General features: G+C 40.7%; 1 protein-coding gene across 2 annotated transcripts; it reads left to right on the top strand.

Annotated features, from left to right (window-relative positions):
• Window positions 1-6,172: 6,172 nt before the first annotated feature.
• LOC111960709 (LIM/homeobox protein Lhx1-like) lies at window positions 6,173-16,019 on the top strand. Of its 2 annotated transcripts, XM_023982881.2 has the most exons (6): window positions 6,173-6,769; window positions 6,910-7,158; window positions 9,049-9,272; window positions 10,023-10,300; window positions 12,128-12,293; window positions 14,085-16,019. In XM_023982881.2, the coding sequence occupies exons 2-6, from the start codon at window positions 6,989-6,991 to the stop codon at window positions 14,462-14,464; spliced, it is 1,218 nt and encodes a 405-aa protein (XP_023838649.1). In that variant the 5' UTR covers window positions 6,173-6,769; window positions 6,910-6,988; the 3' UTR covers window positions 14,465-16,019. The 2 variants fall into 2 exon arrangements, with proteins under 2 accessions (XP_023838649.1, XP_023838648.1); XM_023982880.2 differs by having other exon boundaries at window positions 6,173-7,158.
• Window positions 16,020-23,188: the final 7,169 nt, after the last annotated feature.

Below are 23,188 nucleotides of genomic sequence, written 5' to 3'. Positions count from 1 at the left end.
GATTTGGAAAGATGAGGTCTGAGAAAGAGGACTCATCTATTTAAAGCTTTCAATTGTAATCCAAACGAATTACATGAGAGTAAAAACAACAACACATTAATTTGTATAAACTCAATTTGTGCTTATGAATGGGACGTGCCTATCCGTGTCCCCTCTGAAGTCCCAACTGGATGCTGATTGCACCCAAACAGGGCTGTGGCGCGGTGGGGGCTATAGAGAAGGCCTGCCCGACCCACTGCTCCTCTCTCCCCCCTCCGACAGTGCTCTCGGCGGTCCTCGGTGCGCTCAGCTGATCAAAGCTCCAGTCAGGGGTAATATTTCTCACTTTATTACCGGAGTCACGGCGTGTCTGCACAGCTAGCGATCACAGAGTCCACTGCCCACTCTCAACTCTCTCACTCACCCGGTCACGTATCAGCAGCACACAAACATATCCTATCAGAAGCAACACAATACAACTTATTTTGTTAAATGTATAGGCGTATTTCTCATACGTAGGCCTAGAATAGCCTAAACTAAAATATTGTTTTTGTTGATAAAAAAAATGCGTTTCAGAAAATGTTTTCATTAGACCTGAAAGTAGGCTAATCATTATCTTAAACGAAATAGCGTTATCATCTGCATCTAGGATGAGTGGCATGGACATGCTATTTAGAATCAGTAGCGGTGCGTGGTTAAAATCACTGGGGAAGGCCCCAAAAAGCCATATTACAACTTATGAGTTGTGATAATTGCGTTGTTTGCTCTATAACCTGTTAACTCATATGCCTTGCGACCGTGATATATAGGCCTAAAGGCTGAGACAATGAGAAGACACAGTGGCAGAATAAATTCAACCGCACCTTTGTTTTATCACAAAACCGGATAACAACCTCTGTCCAGTGAAGTCCACAAAGCATATTGAATGTACAGTAACAGACAGTTACATGACCTACAACATGGTCAAGCAAGTTAATGTTTCCGACATTTTCGGACCTCTAAACAACTATTGATTTAGAATCACAGATAGTTATCAGAAGTCACAAAGAAAACAGGAGCTGCCTCCACTATTCCAGCACCATTTSAACTTCAACATTTCAACATCATCAAATCACCTCTGCTTAGTCTAATCCAGTGACAACTAAAATATACCAAAAATAATTTTGTCCAATTAAAGTAAACTAAATATGATGTGGCTGTCCATGGTTCTGATTTCTCTGTGCGTGTGTGCGTTCGTGCAAGTAGAAAAACATGTTGACTCACCCTACTTGTAGAGAAATGCCAATTCCATCCTCCTCTCTTTCATGTTGAAGAAACTGTCTATCACTCTGTCATACAGTACCCGCTTTTATTTTTTGTTGTCCTAGGATACCTGGCTAAAATGCTTGCTCGCTAGCATAACTTCCATTCATGGATAACGTTACCTACATCTACCTACATATTACACTTCCATCCTCTCAGGCCAGGGGCACAACAATGTATGAATTAATGGTTGGATCAGAATTGCCTTTATAATCATTGGCCAGAATGATAAGTCCAAATCCCTATCTCCATCCATGGCTAATTTGGGGCCAATTTTATCTAGCTGGCTAGCTAGCCACCGGAGGACAACAACAAAACAAGATGCAACAATTCAAGTTTTTCTGTCAATGATGTATGCTCTCAATGGGATTTGATAGGAGTGACGGCAAATCGAAACTGTCTTCCCTTGACACCTTTTTTTAGTGGACCAGGACCATTCACAGTTGAGCTCGCTCAGTTAAGTTCAACGCTGATTGGCAACAAAAAAAATTGTCAAGGGAGGCTAGAAACTCACTGGCTTCCCTTGCCTTCAATACTACGGGTGGCAACAATGTCATATTCGTTTGGACCAGACAGCATCAGATAGATGGCCTACACATAGAGAGACAGAGGGGCGCTGTTTCCCTCGCTCGGATGCTTTCTCCTGTGAGATACATTCAGCCTCTTGCGAATTGAAGGAACATTATGAAACACGGAGAGACGAAAGATTATTTATATATTATACTTGTATTTTTTATTGGTACATTTTTTGGTGAAGCCTGGCTCCCATAAATACACGCCATTGTTTTGAATATTACTGTATAATTTATTTTAGAAAACAGATTATGATTTAATTTAAAGTGGGCTCTATTTAGGTTTAAAACAATGACACCTGGCCAAGGCCTGTAGAAGCCAATGTAGGCTACATGACGTTTTTGGCTAAGTTGTATCAGGGGATTGTCTGATTGCATGACAAGTAAGAATATAATAGAATAACATAGAATAGAAATGCAGACKAAAGTGCTCAAAATAAGAATAGCCTACACATGTCACATACATTTTTTATATATATCTAGACCTTACCACCGCTGACAGAGTAGGCTATGTATGCAGTTCAGGTCAACACAGACAATAACATATCCTTCAAAAAAAGTAAGTAGCCAATCTGACATATCCTACTCAACAGAGCAGGTCTCATCTTTTGACTGGCAATGCTGTGCAATGAGATACGTTTAGGTCATGCCCTGTTTAGAGCCCGGTTGGGTTAGTTTGGTGTTGTGCGTTTTTCTATCGATGGCTCCCTCTAGCCTGCCCCGTACGTTGTTCGTTGCATATACTGTAAAAGAGCAGTAGTAAAACCAAGCTCCCCTTGGAGCAGTCTGTCGCTGAGTATGGACATAAAGTGAGGAAATATACTGAAGAGGCAGCTATGCAATTATATAGAGGCCTGTCTTCATATTGTTTTGTTGTGCCTATCTTAGAATTTTGGTGAAACTAAGTTTAGGAACTTTAGGTCTCTTCAGTTGTGCATGGTATGCCAAGTAGGTAGGCCTATGGTAGGCCTATGCTTTTTCTTTTGGGGTAAATACAATTCGAATTTACCCCTTCTGGATATGAAACGAAAAGCATTGACTGGGTAAACATTTTTACTCCTATTACGTATTACAGCAGTAATCCTTTTGCATTTAATCGCGTCATTGCCTCGAGGGGTCCTGAGATATTCATCTGTCTGATTTCGTTTTTATTCATGAATTAATCTCATTCTGTGGGTTATGCTTTACTGAATGGTTTATTCTTCTAAATCAGTAAATATTATTCCCTATGTGACAAGTAATATTTTACAGGTGCTGAAAATAACACGTTATTTATTTACAGCTATTTAGTGTGTATGTATTTCCCATATGTTAGTAGCCTAGTCTAAGTGTAAGAATACTTTACATCCCCCAGTCAGAGCTTGAGGTATAGGCTATGAAATGACAACCTTACGCTACTCTCGCCACTTTGAAACTTAAATTACAAATTCGTATGTTGAAGTTTCATTTCTGGAAGGCTAGATATCTCACATAATAGTGTCTCCCTATTAAGCGCCACTGAAAAGTCTGAAAATTTCAAGCTATAATTTGTGGCTGAGTTTAGTTTCATCGCCTAACTGTCTAAAGTCTCCTTCAGACAATTGTCTCCCACAATCTCTCTCTCTCTCTCTCTCTCTCTCTCTCTCTCTCTCTCTCTCTCTCTCTCTCTCTCTCTCTCTCACTGATTTAACATTTTCGTAATTTAGCAGACGCTCTTTAGAGCGATTTACAGGAGCAATTAGGGTTAGGTGCCTTGCTCAAGGGCACATCGACAGATGTTTCACTTAGTCGGCTCGAACCAGCGACCTTTCAGTTACTGGCCCAACGCTCAATGACTGTACATGTAAATATTTCTAAATGAATGGGTCAAAAATCGACGTTAATCCAATTACTTCAAATCCCGAAGTCAAGCTATGAGATGAAGTTGCTATGAGGATGTCTATTTACGCATATATATTTATTATATATGTCAAAGAGTTGACCAAACTATATTGTCTGAAGTCTCTCCGCTGCGTCATCCATCTCTCTCTCTCTCTCTATCTCTCCCTCTCTCTCTCTCTCTCTCTCTCTCTCTCTCTCAGTGAGATGTTGGTGGAAATGTAGCCAGACGCTTAGCAGATTAATTTAAAGCTCTCACAGTCATACGCAGAGAGAGGGAGAGAGAGAGAAAGAGAAACACCGGGTCTCGAGGATGTTGTGTGTTCATKTCTTATCTGTTATTCTTCCCCGGGAAAAACACTTGTCATCGAAAGGGTGCTGCAGTGAAAAGAGGCGCTCCCCAGACGCTCTGAGGCAGCTGTCACCGTGTTTTTATAGTATGGGGCTGGTCGCGGCCTTCTCTTGCCCTCGCCTCCGTTTTACATGAGAAGCAGGCCATATGCACGAGGGGTCGTGCTATTGATTCCAGATTTCAGACTGGAACGTTTGCACAAAAGTACGCCGCTAGAATATAAATAACTGACATGGGGTACCACTCACCGCTGCCCGTCAGTGTGTGTGTGTGTGTGTTTGCGCGTGCACGTGTGTGTGAGAGAGAAGTGAGATAGTGATGATGTAAGATTAGGTGCAGTGAAGAAATGTAATCTCATAGGCAGGCGAGAGTGAGAGAGGAGGCCTTTATGATGATGCCTCCCTGTTGCGGTGTCACCCGGTGACAAGTGCGAACTTCCAACCGTACATGTGAGTTTATATGTTGGCCTTGGCATCCCTTTCCCTCCCACTGTCTGAAGGTATCCAATCAGTCATAAAGCATTTATTATCAACACTTCACAAATAAAACTATTACAACTGCTTTATAGTTAATACTATATTTATTAAGCTATCATTTTACACATGTTAATTTGTGAAAGAAAGATCTCAAACGATTKAAAGAGGATTCAACTTTCATTGAGCTTTAAAGACAGGTCTATGAAAGATGATTTAAAAACAGTTGCAACACTAAGAAATGCAAAACTAAGAAATATGATGGCTGGATATTTTAAGTCACCATTAACCTAACTAAAAACGCATCAGTAGTGAGACCATTTAGACATCATTCCTAAAAAATGAAGAGCAGGCTTGGTCCTGTAAAACACCTGAATATTATAACCCTTTCAGAGTTTTCAATAGGCCTACATAATGCATAGCCTTAACTATTTTGGAGTCTCCAAAATTCTAGGTCATGTTTTTTGGCTCCTCTTCTGGTAAGTGGATTGAACGGCCTTAATTAAACGTCCTAAGGTGTTGACGCCATCAGCAACTGTCACAATGATCTAGTAACCTGTAAACTTTTGAGCCTCTTCGTCTTTCACYTCCCCCATGCTCCACAAAAGACCAAAGAGAGCACAGCACTGCTGAGATGTATTGGTGGGAAATGTGGATTTAAATAGTGATTAAATAAGGATCATGGAAAATAAATGATAACATGCTTAAAAGGTAAGGAGAAGACTGTGCAGCTGTCAAGAAAAACATTTCAAGTAAAAGCATATGATGAAGAAAAAACAGCCACCAGGACATATTTCAAATTGTGAAACTTAATTCCCGTTTTGGGTAAATACTAATTTCTAACCCACATTAACTTCATTTCCCTTAGGTGATGTACACATCATTGAGAATTTGTCTCTAAACTATTATCTAAGATTTGTTCAGCCGCAACCAAGAGAACACTCACTCAAAGCGTACGCCACCACATGCGTCTTGGCGCATTGGAGAGGCTGCACATTCTAACAAAACACATTTGGTCAACTTAAGTCTGAAATCAAATGTATGACGTATCMCTTGTCATTGATAATATAATAACGTATTGTATGGCAAAAGTCAAGTCACTTCTGTAGCCTGTATACTATATGCTAAAACTTAGTCAAAATGCGATTTTTACCAACAATTATTTTTTTTAAACAAAAGCTTGCATTCCATCCCATTTTGTTATATGAATATAATATATATTCCAATGTTACTACTACTGTTTTTAATTAAACTAAGACGACCTCTCTCTCGCCCATGGGGAGGATCCATGCAGGATCAGGAGAGAACGTTAAGATGCCCATATCTACCTTATGAAATGATTCTTCACGTCCATTTCCTCGCCGCAGACAATTGATAAGCTGGTGATTGTGCTGTTTTTACCTCAACGGTCGTCGTCTTTCCGCCCACATACATTCACTAACATATGACAGTTTCTAGGAATATTTGACAATTGGTTTCTTCAGTTCCCCATAAATAGAACAGAATGCACCGGCTCGTCTTTGAAGGGATAGCTAATGGTTACTTGCATGGCGCGCTGCTGATTGGCTTCTCCACTGCCTGACGTCACGAGACTGTGAATAAGGCTGGCTCGTGTGCTTTCAGGAACATGCAGAGTACTGCAGACAACGCGGAGCGTCAATCCTGCACAGAGATGTCACACGCATCCTACCATCACTAGCATCATTTACCAAAAGAGAACTCGAGGGGACAGATAGCTAACAGAGCCGGAGGAAACACACTTTTTCCTTGAAATATTTTGATAGTTAATTATTTCGATTCTCATCGGGTCCTAAACAGTGGATAAGCGGTCATGTCAAATAACATTGAATTATTTATAGGCACGCGCGTCTTGCTGTGTGACAGTATTGCCCCAAAACCATTTTGTTAGATGTGCGTCTTCAACAGTGACTGGCACACGTTGCTTTTTCGGCCAATGCTTCACTTTGATGACTACGGATACTTGCTGATAGGCTATGGTTCTCACATTATAGCCAATCTTCAGAGGTGGCTTGATATTTTTTGCCATTTGATTGGCTTCATTTAAGCCGATGTGTGTTTGGTGTATGGAAGAAGGATCCGAAGGACTGACTTTCGAAGCGTCTAAGGCTTTGACKCTACCTCACCTGGGAGGACGCATCCTGGCTAACGGTCGACATCCTGTACTTGGATCCTATAAACCTCCATGCTGACCACTTCAGAGGAGAGAATAAGAGGTAGGATAGTGACCAGGCTACCCATCGACTGTTTATGTGAACACATTGATCCAGGACGTCCGAGCGAAAAAGGAACCAAATACTCCAAATACAAAACATCCAATAATCGGTGTGTGTTGTTGATTTGTTTCCTGCTCAAGTCAMAGTGTGAGTGAGACGACCACAACCTCAGGAGGCTGAACAGACCACGGTTGCAGAGTGGGTGCAAATCCAAAGACGATGGTCCACTGTGCCGGGTGCGAGAGGCCTATACTGGACAGGTTTCTCCTCAATGTTCTGGACAGAGCTTGGCACGTCAAGTGCGTACAGTGCTGCGAGTGTAAATGCAATTTAACAGAGAAATGCTTTTCTCGAGAGGGGAAACTATATTGCAAAAACGACTTCTTTAGGTAAGCTTGACTGGTGGGTGCTTGCTCCCTGTCATTCGTCCTTTACTACAGTAATTATTATTTCAGTTGTGTAGTCTTGGATAAGCATTTCCGTGTTTCTGTTAAGTTAACAATACTARCCTAATGTTCTCAGTCAAATGCATATTTTTCTTTAAAAAAGACTCATAAGGATATTGCAAATACGAAACATTTTCAATATAATGTTATATAGGCTAATAATGAACATATAAACTCTGTCATTTGTTTAGTGTAAAAAACAAAACAAAAAAGGCGACTCTCTAACTTCTGAACTAATGAACACAAAAGTAGAGCCTGCAATAAATTGCAAAACTATCTAAAGACATACAATAATTACACCTTATACCTTCAAATTGTACTTTAGAAAACTGTTAAGCAAATAATGTTCAGCCTTATGCTCTCAAAACATTTACCATTATAATTTGCTTATAACAAAATGATAGTTATATTCAAGGCTAAATACTTAATGGAATGTATTATATATGGCACATATTAATACATTAACCACTCTAAATATTATCTGTACTCATTTCTAATATGGCTAAAAGACAAATAAGATTGCATCCAATTCCTTCAGAATTTCTAAGTGCTAGGTGTGAAGGAGGATTTGGAGGTGGTGCTTCAGAAGCTTTGATTAGTAGAGCCAGTAATTAAATGCTTGTTCATTTGTATTGTTATGCTAAAAGATGGACAGCAACATTAAACGCGTGTGTACTCGTCCTCGGTATGGGGTATGAAGGAAATCAATCACACGTTGTTTATTAGGCGTAGAGGTGCAGAGAAGCGGCTAGAATCAATACTTCATCGGGGTAGTGTGGAGGAAGTGTGTATCTCGGCCCAGTGGCAAAGCTATCTGCCCAGGCCCCTGTGTTTGCACGGCTCCAGTGAGAAGGACGTGATACGTGGATTTAAATAATAAACCTCTTTAAAAGATCAAACAAGCAGACAATGCAATCACAGACTTGCAGTCAACAATCAGTGTACATCATCTCAATACACAATAGTTTCCGTTACAATCAGCAAAAAGAGGATCATCACACATATTAAAGTACTAACTTGTATATTGCAATGTGTATTATTGTGCATAAGTCTTTATTATCCCAAAACCACAGAGAACATTATTGCCTAATTGTATTACACATTTAGGGCTGTTGTTTTGTGTTATAAATGATGTATTATTTTTCATAATGATCAGCTTCAGGATGGACAACACTAACATGTATTTTCATCAGGTCTAAATAGGCCTAAAATGCGATTCTAAGCAGTTCTCTACACAAAAACGTGTTTATAATGGAACAAATATTTTTTGATTCGGGCAAAGTAAGAAAATGTGTCCGTTGACAATGAATGCAGAAATATAATAGAAGTACAGGGCCTACTACAGTTAACAATAATTATAAAGAACAGGACCACATATGGCAATTATGGAATCATTCTCACCGTGAACCATTGCAACTGAGAGGCAGAGGTTAGGGTTACACTCTTAGAAGAAAAGGTTCCAAAAGGGGTATTCTACAGTTCCCATAGGAGAACCCTTTTTGGTTCTAGATAGAACCATTTTTGGTTCCAGGTAGAACTATTTTGGGTTCCATCTAGAACCCTCTGTGGGAAGGGTTCTACATTGAACCCAAAACGGTTCTTCCTGCAACCAAATAGGTCATTCAATGGGTTCTCCTATGGGGAAAGCCGAAGAACCCTTTTAGGTTCTAGATAGCAATTTATTTCTGACACTAAGCAGTGACCTATATATTTTTTTAAGTATGTATTTATTCACACTCTCAATATGCAATCGTTGTATTCTAACATATACTGTTTGGTTTTGCGCCTAAATGCATTTGAATAATCATGCATTATTCCTCTGTCCCCTCGCAGGAGGTTCGGGACAAAGTGCGCGGGCTGTTCTCAGGGCATCTCYCCGAACGACTTGGTCCGGAGGGCAAGGAGCAAAGTGTTTCATCTCAACTGCTTCACCTGCATGATGTGTAACAAACAGCTGTCCACGGGAGAGGAGCTCTACATCATAGACGAAAATAAATTTGTCTGCAAAGAAGATTATCTAACCCACAGCAATGGGAAAGACACAAGCCTTCTCTCAGGTAGGCCTATACGGCCAAATTGGCTTCATCATTTTGGGCGCATGGCTACTAACTGGGCGGCAGGTAGCCTAGTGGTTAGAGCGTTGGCCCTGTAACCGAAAGGTTTCTAGATCGAATCCTCGACCCGACAAGGTACAAATCTGTCGTTCTACCCCTGAACAAGGTACTGTTCCTAGGCCGTCATTGCAAATATGAATGTTTTCTTACCTAACTTGCCTAGAGGTAAAGGTAAAATAAAAAAACGAGATTGTGACCCATGTGACTTATTCCACCCACAGTTTGGTGTTGAATAATCATGCATGTCCTATGCCTAAACTATTTTATTTTATGSTAAAAACAGAAATAACGATTGCCTATATTTTCACACGATTGCTGAAGATTTCATTGGATTTGTAAGCCAAAATATCCAATTATATTTGCATAGATGTTCATTATCGCGTTGTATGACTATTGTAGTCTATTGATATTATCGTAGGCCCATTTTTTGACACATTTAATGAATTCGGCGCTAAAAGGTAATAGATAACAGAAATAGTGTTCTTCAAAATAATTTAAATCTGCATAGGTTATTATTTCAGGTAGGCCTATTGTTTAATACTATATCAATTTGTAATTTAAAAAAAWATATTTTAGTAAAGCTATAAAGGCCTACACAAATAGGCCAATAGTAATCATTCATATTCCTCATTGTTTTGAAATTATAGGTCTACAAATGGACTAAGCGTTTTCTGTCCTTTTTCGTTTTCACAGTAACAGCATGTAGCGACCCAAGTTTATCCCCGGATTCTCAAGATCAGTTACAGGACGATGTGAAGGACTCTGAAATAGCCAATCTGTCGGACAAAGAAACGGGTAGTAATGAGAACGATGGCGAGAACCTTGGCGGTAAACGACGTGGACCGCGAACCACCATCAAAGCAAAGCAACTGGAGACCCTAAAAGCGGCATTCGCTGCCACCCCCAAACCCACGAGACACATCAGGGAGCAGCTCGCGCAGGAGACGGGGCTGAACATGAGAGTCATTCAGGTAATGGCAAAGACAAATTCACTATAATGACATGAATGTAATTCCTGATGCAGCTCATGTGGTATTGGTATGGGAGTGAATGAGAACCGTATGAGGGGGGGGGACCTCACCTTGTGCGTTTTCAGGGTTACACACTTATTAAAGCGTGTGATATAGCAGCTTATTTTTATTGGAAGTATCTCCATGTTGGGCACCGTGTCAACAGTTCGCCACAAACAGAGGCCTGATCACAATCACTCCGCTCCTTTCTCCATACGCCTTCCCGCTTAAAGATGGGGTTGCCTAGAAATTGCATGGTCACATTGACTGGAAAGAGCGAAAGATTGGCTGTCATCGAGGTTTATTTGGAAAGCGTAATTTATATGGGTATTTTTTATTCTTGGCGTGTAGGATGGGTAAACACGCCAACTGGCGTGAGACTGGTGAGAGCGATGGGAGTCTTGGCAACGCTGGGCCATCACGTTTTGCGACCACATTTAGCCATGCTGTGACCATTTTCAGTCAAGTGTAAACGCAGAAATCTGTTCAGGAGACTTCAAAATGCCTCCTTACCCCCAGTCTAGTATAGCGTAAATAATTTCAAATAAGCATGCCTTATATTGACATATAATAATAACAACAACAAACACAATTATTATGAATAATTGTATTATTAATACTATTGTTATTGTTACTATTATTATTACCAGTGGTATTTAATTTTGACAAATTGCATTACCTAATGCAAAAAAGTAAGCTAGGCCTATCATTTGGAAGGCTTTTTTGTTTGGTGGCATTCTTTTTGGCCTATTTTCAAGAGTTGAAAATGAGGCTATTGAAGATGCACAKCTGATTTGGAATGTTTAAGTTGGTCTCTGTATCGTAGTACCTAAGTTCGGACAATACATCGTATGTGCACACAAATAAGCGCATCCACACCGCCGAGTCTCCCATGATAGGGCTCGTGCTGCGGGGACGTGGGAATGTATTGACAAAAGATTGAAGGCAGATCAAGTGAAAAAAATCCAGATTATTAAGGTGGCGAGGTTGGATATTTAAGAGCTTCAAGGAAGAGCATAATTAGCAGAAGCAATTCAAGGGTGGATATATAGATTACGAAATAATAACCTCGCAGAGCCGTGTAATATATTGCTAACAACCGTTCTATTAAGTATTAATTGTAGATTTTAAAAGTTCCCGCTGCTGCCCCTTTACTCGGGGTAAATTGAGGGTTAAAAGAACATTGAACTGATGTTAGATCTTTGCGACTGGAGTGACGATAATTAATAGTAATATTATCCCTGGAATAAGACTTTACTCCATCAAGTCACCACGAACCATGCAGGGCAGCGCGCGCTCCGGCACAAACAGGGCACCCAGGTTACACATGGCCTAGGCGTTGCTTTGATGTTGAACACGGATCTATAAACAAAGCAATCATAATATAACGGTAAAGCAGTAATAATTATAAACAAACTGACACCATACATAATGCTTATATTGTTGGAATAGATCTGATATTAGAGTTAGGCTACTTTTTATATAGGCTACCAATCTATAATGATATTTCAACCAAAACAAGTTTTCGATCTGTAGTGAAGTAAAGTGTTTGTTTTTATTTGATTGACTATGAAATATGGATTCTGCAGCTTTACATCCTGTGTGCATTCAATTATTTATCATAATATATTGAGATGTGTTTTCAAACGTCATTTTGGATACAGAGGCAATCTTTGCTGTGAGCCTCTCTTTGTCTCCAACGCTCCAGCCGTAATATTTGCACTTCAATTCTTCCAATCCATTTCATTTTCATTAACGTTGCTCTATGCTGACTTTTGTGCTTCATAGGTATGGTTTCAGAACAGGCGGTCCAAGGAGCGACGCATGAAGCAATTGAGCGCCCTGGGCGCGAGACGGCACGCGTTCTTCCGGAGCCCGAGGAGAATGAGAACGCTAGTGGACCGGCTGGAACCCGGGGAATTAATTCCAAACGGTCCTTTCTCATACTACGGAGGTAAGAAGAGTGATGAAACGGTTTGTGTGTCCCAGCGGGTTTATCGGTTTCACATGTTTGTCTGAAATGTCGAATAATTTTACATGTGTCCGCCAAGCGCTGTTTCCATTTGTCGCGCTGCCCCAGGACGCCTTTGATGACTATCATGGRTTATCAGATGAGCTCAACACACATCATTGGAATAGAACCTACACCGAGAGGATAGCTTTAAAATGTTTGAGTATGGATGGACATTATCTAGAGATGGATTAGTTAGGATGCTGTGCCAAATCTTCAGGTCTTAAAAAAGTCATATAAGACTTATTACAATGGGAGATAATTAACGATTACGCATGTGCCAAAAACACCACAAAAAGGTCTAAAGTGATTCGAAATTGATGTTGTCAAAATTTAAATGTTAAAATAACGTGTCTCTTTAAATATCTCAGATTATAGACTCCAATCGTCTGACCCATTTGTCCAAACTAGAAAAAAAAGACTAATAAAAATAACAATTACAGTAGCATGGAGAATAAATCTTGTTATGGTGTCCATGTAAGCTAAACAGCGCCTAATAACAGTTAATACAATAGGCCTAAATGTGTCGTTAAATATGAATAAATAGTCACTAGAACACTATTATTATTTTCTCTGTATGTCAGGTATATTACATCAACATTCAAACTGTATTAAGAGGGGAAGTAGCTCATTACCAAATTCCACTGCATTCTCTGTGATCCCTGTCTGGAACGGGTTGTTAATAAATACCTCATCCATAACATTTAGGTCAAGGGGTTAGTTAGAGAGGGCTCCAAGCCATTGCATTATCTCACTGACTGAATTGTCTTGACTTTTTCCCTTACAAGATGACATTCACATGCAAGAAAGGTGCATTTGTAGGCCTTCTGTTTTCGTAGGAAGGAGCTTGAAACATATTTGGTTGTGACATACATTTTGTGTTACTTTGAGGAATATTTAGAATGTTGATGATCGGAGAGAGTAGTTGAATATGAGAAATTATTAATATACAAAGTCAATCTAAAATGTTTATCTACTCCTTTTCCAAGGACACCAACACTGTTTTGGGGAAATGTAACTGTAAGGTTTTAAATAGGGGGTGCTTATATTTGTCCTGTTTCACTGCATGTACAAGTGGGTAACCAGTACAAGTGTGAGGTGTGAAACGGAAATGTGTTTTTTGCATATCCCAGCTCCCCRTGAGACACCCTTGGAGAGTAGGGTAACGGCCAGGGATCAGCTCTTATTGACTGCAGCCCTGGAGCAATTAGGATTAAGTGCCTTGCTCAAGGGCAGATCAACAGATTGTTCACCTTGTCGGCTTGGGGATTCAGACTACCAACATTTCGGTTACTGGCCCAATGCTCTAGCCACTAGGCTACCTGCTGCCCTTGAAATATAATAATGTAGGCTTTCTTGATTATAGTGAAGTATGTGCGTCCTTATTTCAATTTTCCTAACATGTTTTGTGGATATCAATAGTGTGTGGTGGACTCTTGTCCTTTGTGGTGTGCAGTGGGCCTAATAGTATTCTGATGAAATGAAACATTGATTTCAGAAGGTAAAATGGCTGATGAAATGGTCCACATTTTAATTAATTTTGCGGCGGCGTTGTTCTCCCCACCCAATTGCATTTTTGATTTAAGTGTAACTTTGACTAATGTGCCACGACGAGGGTTTCTCCCTATGCAACTTCAGGCTATGTATATTCAATGAATTCCTGAATATCTCTGAAATCATTTTTACTCACCCTATTGTTCCCAGGCTAACCCAGATTTTTTTGGTGATCTGCAGATTATCAAAGCGAGTACTACGGTCCAGGAGGGAACTACGACTTCTTTCCTCAGGGGCCTCCGTCGTCGCAGGCACAGACCCCCGTAGACCTCCCCTTCGTGCCCTCCTCAGGCCCAACGGGCACCCCTCTAGGTGGTATGGACCATCCCCTGCCCGGGCACCACCCCTCCAGTGAGGTGCAGCGCTATTCTGACATCATGTCCCACCACCCTGGGGATTCGCCCAGCCCGGAGCCAGGCATCCCGGGGCCCATGCACAGCATCTCCTCTGAGGTGTACGGCCCCAGCCCGCCCTTTACCTCACTATCCCTCAATGGCAGCGGATACGGCAACCACCTGTCCCATGCACCCTCGGAAATGAACGAGGGCACCGTCTGGTAGCTCTAGAGAGCGGACTGTACCACCGAGAGATTCAATAGGGAAGGACAGGAGAGCGGGCATGGGCAGGGGCAGGGGTAGCGACACCAGTCAAATATTTTTTTGTCAATCATATTTATTTATTTATTTAATTTCCCCATATGATATTTTTTTGCAGGGAAAATAAATATGGCGAAAATCAAAACGTGGACAATGTGGTTGTAAGCATTTACCTTGGTATTGTGTTGATGTTTCGATTGCTTCTTTATCTAAACCCGAATAAGGACTTGGGCACATAAAAGACTGTGTGTGACTGTTGACCCTGTGGGCCCCTGGCGACCCCGGGCCCCTGCTCTCCATGGCTGTGAACCTTCCTGACTCCTGTCAGTGGCCTAGTACAGTGACGCCCCTCCAAACACATGCCACTGGGAAAACAACCATTCTGAAAACAAGTAATATGTCCCACATCCACAAAAACATCATTAGCTACTGTCAAAGACTCAACAGCTTTACAGAAAAAAGAAGGAAGGGTGGTTGGTCTGAACGCTAACCTGTGCCGCTGGCATTAGAAGAAGGCTGAAAGGCGTCAGACTCTATTTATGGCACTAGACGTGTCCCTTGTATTTATTCAAAAGCTCCTCAGACCTCTTTGCCTCTCAAGGCTCTGCCATATTGACACTTAAACAACCTTTTTGACACTAAATATATTTCTGAAGGCCAGGGGAAATACATTTTTTTCTCTCCATCTGGACAGTTTCCTTTTCTTGGTTAAAAAAATCAAACCACCAAATCTGAAGAAGTTGGCCTTCAAAAGGGAAACAAAAGGCAAAGTTATATGGCTTGTGAACCCTTTATTTAAATTGAACAGAACTGGAAATGTTGTTAAATGAAGTCTACCTTCTAAAAATTGTTTAATGGGGGTCTGAAAGGGACTTAGAACAGTCAACTGTTTACGTAATATATTTAATTCAGGAGTTAAAAGTATCAAACCATGTTTTAGAATCTCTTGATCAAGATAAAATGTTCCAAGCAACRAACCAAACTTTTGTATTGATTTTATTTATATTGTATGAAGACAAACACYTTTGCTGGGGTTGTGGTTCACTGTGCTAGTTTGTACAAGATGTTGTTTACAAAAACAAATAAAACATAAAAAAAACACACAAGTAGACAGTTGCCAAATAAAAAATAGCACAAATACTGTAAAAGTGCTTTGCACCATTATCTGCAGAATGTGTTGAGAAAAAGTGTAAGTGTTAAAAAATGCTAAGGAGTAATTTACTTCTTCATTTTTTTAGTGTACTGAAAAACATTCATAAAGTTGTTAATATAACATACTTAGACAGGTTTTATTTTTGTGTCTTCAAAGGAAATCCAAACTATTAAATTAATGGTCGAATATGCAGCTAGCAGCTGCTACTTTCTTTAAATATCAAGCCCTCATGGTATGTCTGTTATTGTTCTAATAAACCTAAGCTTATGTGACCTCCAGTGCATATTAGACCATTCACTGTATAAATACAACATGTTGAAAACAATTGTGAGTTTTTAATAAAAATAAGAAAATATACAATTTGAATGATAACCCATTTTCTTGGATCGATCATCTCTTACCTTATCTATATTTTAAAAAAAGCGTCAGTGTAGGTTATTTCTCTTATATGTTCTTTCCAATTTAGTACGTGGTAACTGTTTATGGATCTCTTTAATGAAGTCAGTTCAACAGGTTTAGCATAAACCACTGCAGTACAGTATTTGCTAAATGCAAGCAGTTTGATCTGATTTGCACATCCATACATTGAATGGAAATGTAAACTACTGTTTTTGACAAGACACACGCACACGCAACACAACCACACACAACACACACACACACACACAACACACACACACAACACCACACACACACACACACACACACACACACACACACACACACACACACACACACACACACACACACACACACACACACCACACACAACACACACACACACACAAGCAATACTAGTAATAACCACTTAATAACTGGATGCTGTGTTGACTAGCACTGTTGTCACACCATAACAGTAATGCCATGCAATGTCTTGCTATATATGGTGGTGCTCGTCACACACCAATCTGAAGGGACATTTTATTCAGTATCACAGCAGAGCATTGGATATTGTGGTTGCAATTTTACTTCTCACTCTGTTTAGAAGAACAATTCATATATAGAATACTGCAGGGATTCGAATAACAAGGAAACCTTGCTGACTGGATTTAGTCCAGTAATAGAAATGGTCGACAGCATTGCAGCAGCCAACACAAGGGGGAGTTCTTCAGTAATTCCACAGAATTCATTCATAAATTATGCTGATATGGTATCTTTTCCCACAGTACTGGTAATGGTTTTGACCTCTTGGAAGTCATTCCACTTCTTGAGGTCGTGGAAGGACTGTGATGATGAAGAAACTATGAATCTGGGTCTCTTGGTTATTATAGTTTTATTATTCCTACCTCGTGGGAAGGGGATGCCAGTTGCACAACTGAATGCATTCAACCAAAATGTGTCTTTCAAATTTAACCTAACCCCTCTGAATCAAAGAGGTGCAGGGGGKTGCTTTATTCGACATCCACGGTGCTCGGGAAGCAGTTTTGGGGGATAACTGCCTTGCTCAAGGGAGAACAGAATATATTTCCACCTTGCCCGGCTCGGGGATTCGAACCAGCAACTTTTCAGTTACTGACTAGCCCAACACTCTTAAACGCTAGGCTACCTGCTGTTATGGGGGCTTCTAGTCCTTATGAAGAACCACAGACGAACAAACAAACATACATCAACAAACCAACAATAAACAAACTGAAACAAAAAAAGTAAAAACAAGTACTGGAAGTGAAACATTCTCATACTTCTGATTTATTTAAATGCATAAAACATCATGACCAAAGGAATTAAATGCATTGAAATGATCTGGTGTTAAAATGATTAATCGGTGTGGGTGGATTGGCGGTCGGTATAGGATTGTGGTCTGTATCCAGGGGAAGCAGCCTTTATCTCTGGGAGCCTGTATGGCTGCCTGCTAGCCTGAACGCTGCCTGCTTGCCTGCCTGCTAGCCCCCGGGCCTCTCCAAGGCCCCTGGACCATAATCCACCATGAATGAATCATGGTCCTGAGAGTTAAGAGTTAACCAGGCCTGGGGGGCCGAGTGCTTGGGGCCGGTGTGTGTGAGTGAGTATGGGGGATAGGACTCTCCTGAGCCCCAGGGCTTAGCCCCAGCACTAACACTATGCACTGACACCCACCCTGGGGCCACGGCTCTTTAAATTAAAATATCCTATTGATCGTGCATTGGCTATTGGTGCAAATTGACCTTGTAGTCTCGTAAAAAATAAATGCAGCCTTAACAGTATTGAAAGATTTTAAATTACGCTTTGAATTCCTAAGCGAGGGGATTTGAAAATAGCTCACAGCCTCTGGTGCTTGGGTTAGGAAGGTAGGAAGGCAGAATGGGCCGGGGTGGACATGATGGCTTACAGTAGTGCAGGGCCAGGATGGACCAACCAAAGACGATATGCCTCAGCAGACAGATAGTTCTGCACTGCAGCCAAACTGAGGTTTTTACAGCTCTGCTCCATATGAGCAGCATTTGGCTTGGGCTTTTAATACAGAGTGGCTCGACTGGAAGTGCACTCTCCTCTGAGTGGAGTGGGTAAGTAAACAAACACATGGCATGGCGTCTTAATTTTCTGTCTCAAACAAATGACACGTCTGGGAACGGATTCCGTACCAAGCCAGAATGCTAATCAATGGAACAGGCCGGTTGAGCAGACAGATTTTCTTAGTTGTGTATAGGTATTGAGCTGCTGGGCCGGGATGATGTCCAGCCATGCAGCTACCTGGCAGGCTACTGCTGCTTTCTGCTGACTGGCAGGGCAGGCAGGCAGAGGGACGGAGAGGACACCCCACCTCGCTGTCTGCTGCTTGTGGCTCTCAACTACAGATGTAGGATCTTAATTTGATCACTTTTGTTGACGATCATTTTCCTGCACCACGGGAAATGAAGACTAGCTTCGTGATTTACATACATTCACTGAAAAACCCAACTAACATACAGATATATTAGCAATATTGCACTTTTCATGTAGCCTACTTTTGGCCAGCTAATAGCCTAGCCACCGATCAAGCAACGTTATGGACTAAAAGTTAAAATCCTGTTACAGCAGGATTATTTTGCTGTGACAATATAGGTCAAATTAAGATCTTACATCTGTACTGAGAGATAGCAATCTGACTGCATTCATATGTACAACATAACTGCAGTAATATCATTTGATAGACCAAATAAAGTCTGTACTGGATTCTGAAGATTATCTAAAGTCACAAACGGTTCCCACAAACTGCTAGGGGAGGCAGCATAGCCTAGTGGTTAGAGCGTTGGATTAGTAACTGAAAGTTTGCAAGTTCAAATACCCGAGCTAACAAGGTACAACTCTGTCATTCTGCTCCTGTACAAGGCACTTAACCCACTGTTCCTAGGCCGTCATTGAAAATAAGAATTTGTTCTTAACTGACTTGCCTAGTTAAATAAAGGTCAAATGAAAGGGTCTAAAGCTGTCCCAACAGCAGAGTCCCAACTACACCATACCACTGCTACACCTGGCTATCAGCAGAGTCTTGTCTGGCAGTGAACAGTTCATTCAGCCTCATTTATTGCGTTTAAAGAAATCATTGCTGATATGGCTGACTTTCTTAGACAAATGTGGTTTCTACTGACAATTGAGYTGTAAAAATTATGGCAAAAGGGTACAAGCGGATAAGAGGCAATCTGTAATTTTCATTAAGACATTATTGAGCGAGCTAGGACGGACGTAGTCAATTTAACTATTTCTTCAGCACTTTTGAAATGTACAGCGACATAATTCAGAACATGGACCGTTCTTACAGTATTCTCCCTGTATACCAAGTCAGAACTGTTGGATAAATAAAGGGGGCCTACAAGCAGACAATGAAAGCCCTTGCAATATTCAATGATTACATTTCTCTAAAACAGGTTATAGGCTACATGTGCACCACCAAGTCAGAACAGTAGGCGAAATTAAGAGCAGAAAATAGACCAAATTATTAGAGAGAGGCACATGGGCTACTAACAGCTTACTACACAACATACACTTAGTATTCRTAGGTACAGTATACATATCTCCCTGGCATATTACATAATTTATGCAGCAGCATACAAGACATTTTTGGATTCACCTTGTTGTGCTGTGCTCACTTGAACAGGAAGGTGGTGCGGCAGTCCTTTGGGGGCAAATGTTGTCATCAAACTTTGTCATCAAAGTCTGGCATTCTCTGGATTTATGGTACTTTCAAGACAACTGGGAACTCAGAAAAAACAAGTTTGAGTCATGATAACATCAGTGATCTTCAGGTCGTAACTCTAGAAAGAGGCCCGAGTTCCTGACTTACATTTCCAAGTTGGACGATCYTTCAAAACGTATTTTCCTAGACGGAGGTCATTTTTTCCCCAAGTTCCCAGTTGTCTTGAACTCACTGAAGTCAGACTTCTCAGTTCCGAGCTAACAGTTGTTTAGAGCGCAGCGGAAATCATGCTCGATTGACAGCATGGTCAACGTAGAATTTCTATAATTTTAAGCTTGGAAAAGAGAACCTTAAACCCAAACTTGGGACCACACATCCACTTCACTGAATTGCAGGCTAGTGATTGCTTTGCAATGCTTGCAGTTAGTCACTGATTCCTTCCAAACCGCTCATTGTTGAATTAGCTATTTCCAATTTGTTGTGTAATGTTTATGTCCAATGGCCCATGAGCACCGATATGTTTTATCTATAATTTCTCTTCATTATTTCTCTTCATATGACAAGGATTAAAAAGGATTTGCCAGTAGAATGTCGACTTGATTAATGATGATGACTGTTAGTTAAGATTTTGAAAGTATGATGTTGACACGATCAAGTCCAGTCAAAGCTACTGTAGTTATAAAGTGATTGGACGTCATTTTATCTGTGGCCAATGACCTTGAGCCTTCATGGATGGGCACTTCTAATGTAACTCTATGGCAGAAACCAAAGGGCTTGAATTTTCTAGCTCTACCCTTAGATTTGTCGGTGACGTAGTGTCCCCATGAGTGACAGAACACTGAGCCAATCACGATGCAACTAGAAAACATTACCAGCCCCTACGCTCCGTATTTTCCTCTGGCTGCCCCACCACCACAGAAAGCACTGAGCTAGGCTGAAACACCTGCATTTTGGAGTTGCCTTACTCAAGAAAGCAAGAAACAGACCATGTTTGTATGCGGCTTTATTAACTCAATGTTTTTTGTTGCTGTTTTTTTTCATTGTTTGTGAACTGATATGTGACACAGGCAACCCCCCCAAATGTTTTATTTTATTTGAATTATTTGTATTTTTAGCTAAAAATGTGATCTCAAAATGCCCTGAATGACGGGTCGTCACGGCATTACTCCAATACTCATGACCTCTGATAGGTAGAAGGATGGGATAGGCAGAGGTGGGACCAAGTCATTGTTTTACAAGTCACAAGTAAGTCTCAAGTCTTAGCACTCAAGTCCCAAGTCAAGTCCCAAGTCCGAGTCAAGTCTCAAGTCAAGACCGTCAAGTATCAAGMCAAGTCGCAAGTCTTTAACTTTGCGTTTCGAGTCCTAAACAAGTCATAATGTGCTCTTTTTTTCCCACCGTTATTTAACCAGGTAGGCAAGTTGAGAACAAGTTCTCATTTACATCTGCGACCTGGCCAAGATAAAGCAAAGCAGCAACACAGAGCTACACATGGAATAAACAAACATACAGTCAATAATACAGTAGAAAAGGTCTATATACAGTGTGTGCAAACAAGGTAAGGGAGGTAAGGCAATAAATAGGCCATTGTGGCGAAGTAATTACAATATACCAATAACACACTGGAGTGATAGATGTGCAAGAGATGAATGTGCTACACGTGCTCTTCACCAAATGTAATACCATTTCATATTTTTAACAAGAGTAATAGTTAGTATATTACATTTACGCAAATCATGAATGCTTTTAAAAAATATCTATATATATATTACTTTCCAAATAAACGTTATATTTCCATGGAAATACATTGGTAGCCCCCCCCCCAATAGCGATGTAGGCTTGTACACAATCGTCCAACCTTGTTTTAGGAACATCAGGCAGGATTTAGGCTACCAATCTTAGGTGCATTGATCACGTTCCTGCACTGACTGACTGTGTGGAGGCTCATTGATTTTACGTTACGTTAGCCTACATGATACAGTAGTAAAGTAATAAAATATATAGCTGTTGGCTATATTAGCCACGACTTACCGTTCTTTGTGCAGCTTCAAGTGTCGAACAAAGTTATAAATTGTTGCGCCTCCGTCTGTAATTTTCTTCCCGCATCTTTTGCAAGTTGCAATCCGTTTTTTGTTGATACAGCGTTGTCTTTATATCCGAAAATAATAATTTGGGTTATCATCTTTCCATCTGAATTCACCCGCCGATGTTCCTCTGCACAACTTTTTCTCAGCTGGCACAATTTGATTGGCTGCTGTCCGATTCAAACTGTAATCCATTAAATGAAGAGTTGATGCGCTGCACACTTTTTTAAATAGCATCATTTTTTATATTTGGGCTTGGGGAGGGTATCAAGTCAGGTTGAGTCATAAGGTTCAAGTCACAAGTCCTTGGTGAGTCCAAGTCATCATATTTGTGACTCGAGTCCAAGTCATGTGACTCGAGTCCACACCTCTTTGGATAGGTGTCATCGCTTTGATCTACCAAGAAGACCTTTAATACTCGTGGTCAGGAAAGAGGGAAATGAAAAAGGAACCACTGGGACGTAACCTGTAAAAGCAAAGTTACAATATGGGATCCAATGCTAGCAGATGCTTCTAAAAGTGGAGGATATAGTCATTGGTTTCACCCGGGGGTTGTACTGATGGCACAGTATGTTAGCTTTGGGTTGTTCTGATTAACACAGAGCATGGACTGTATCTGCACCATCTGACAGACTAGAAGAGAGATGAATTTGTCATTCAGCACTTGGACAGCGACTGCTGTGTCGTAGCTAGGGGCAAGGGTTCCCTCGATGAGTTAGCGGTTTCATTGTACTGTGCAAGTAACATTTCCAATAAAACAGCAAAGTTCTCCCCCTTGAGTCATATTTGAGAACAGGATATCAATGTAGTCCTTCACCTGATGTTCATTGTCCATTGCCAACATACCTCAAGCCTTCACAGAACAAAACCCTCAGCAGCCTGGCAGATAACATACTGTAGCTGTATAGCGATGGGATTGTGTTCATGAGAATTGTATTGTTTTTATTTATTTATTTWTRRRWRRKWMWYRAAATATTTATTGAAATACTTACCGGTAGGTAATCTAAGTATTCATATTTTAATCGTTCTATGTTCATATTAAGTCAGTAGACTTAGTTCAGCTTTTCAGCAATATTAAATATCTGCTCCTGCCTGAATGGGTTCCCAATTAGAGACAGCTGGTTTCTGTTGTCTCTGATTGGGAGCCATATTTAGGTAGCCATAGGCTTTAGTTTTGTTGGGGAATTGCTATGTTATACGTTTGTAGCCTGTATGTGCACTTCGTTATTAGCTTCACGATCGTTTTCTTGTTTTGATTAGTTCGTAAGTGTGTTTGTTTCGTTTTGCCTTCTTCTATAATAAAGAATGGCTTATTTTCAACTGCTGCATTTTGGTCCGTCATCCTCCACACGAATCGTGAC

Source organism: Salvelinus sp. IW2-2015, linkage group LG4p, assembly GCF_002910315.2.
Source record: "Salvelinus sp. IW2-2015 linkage group LG4p, ASM291031v2, whole genome shotgun sequence".
Lineage (NCBI taxonomy): Eukaryota > Metazoa > Chordata > Actinopteri > Salmoniformes > Salmonidae > Salvelinus > Salvelinus sp. IW2-2015.
This window is presented reverse-complemented; position numbering and strand designations above follow the sequence as displayed.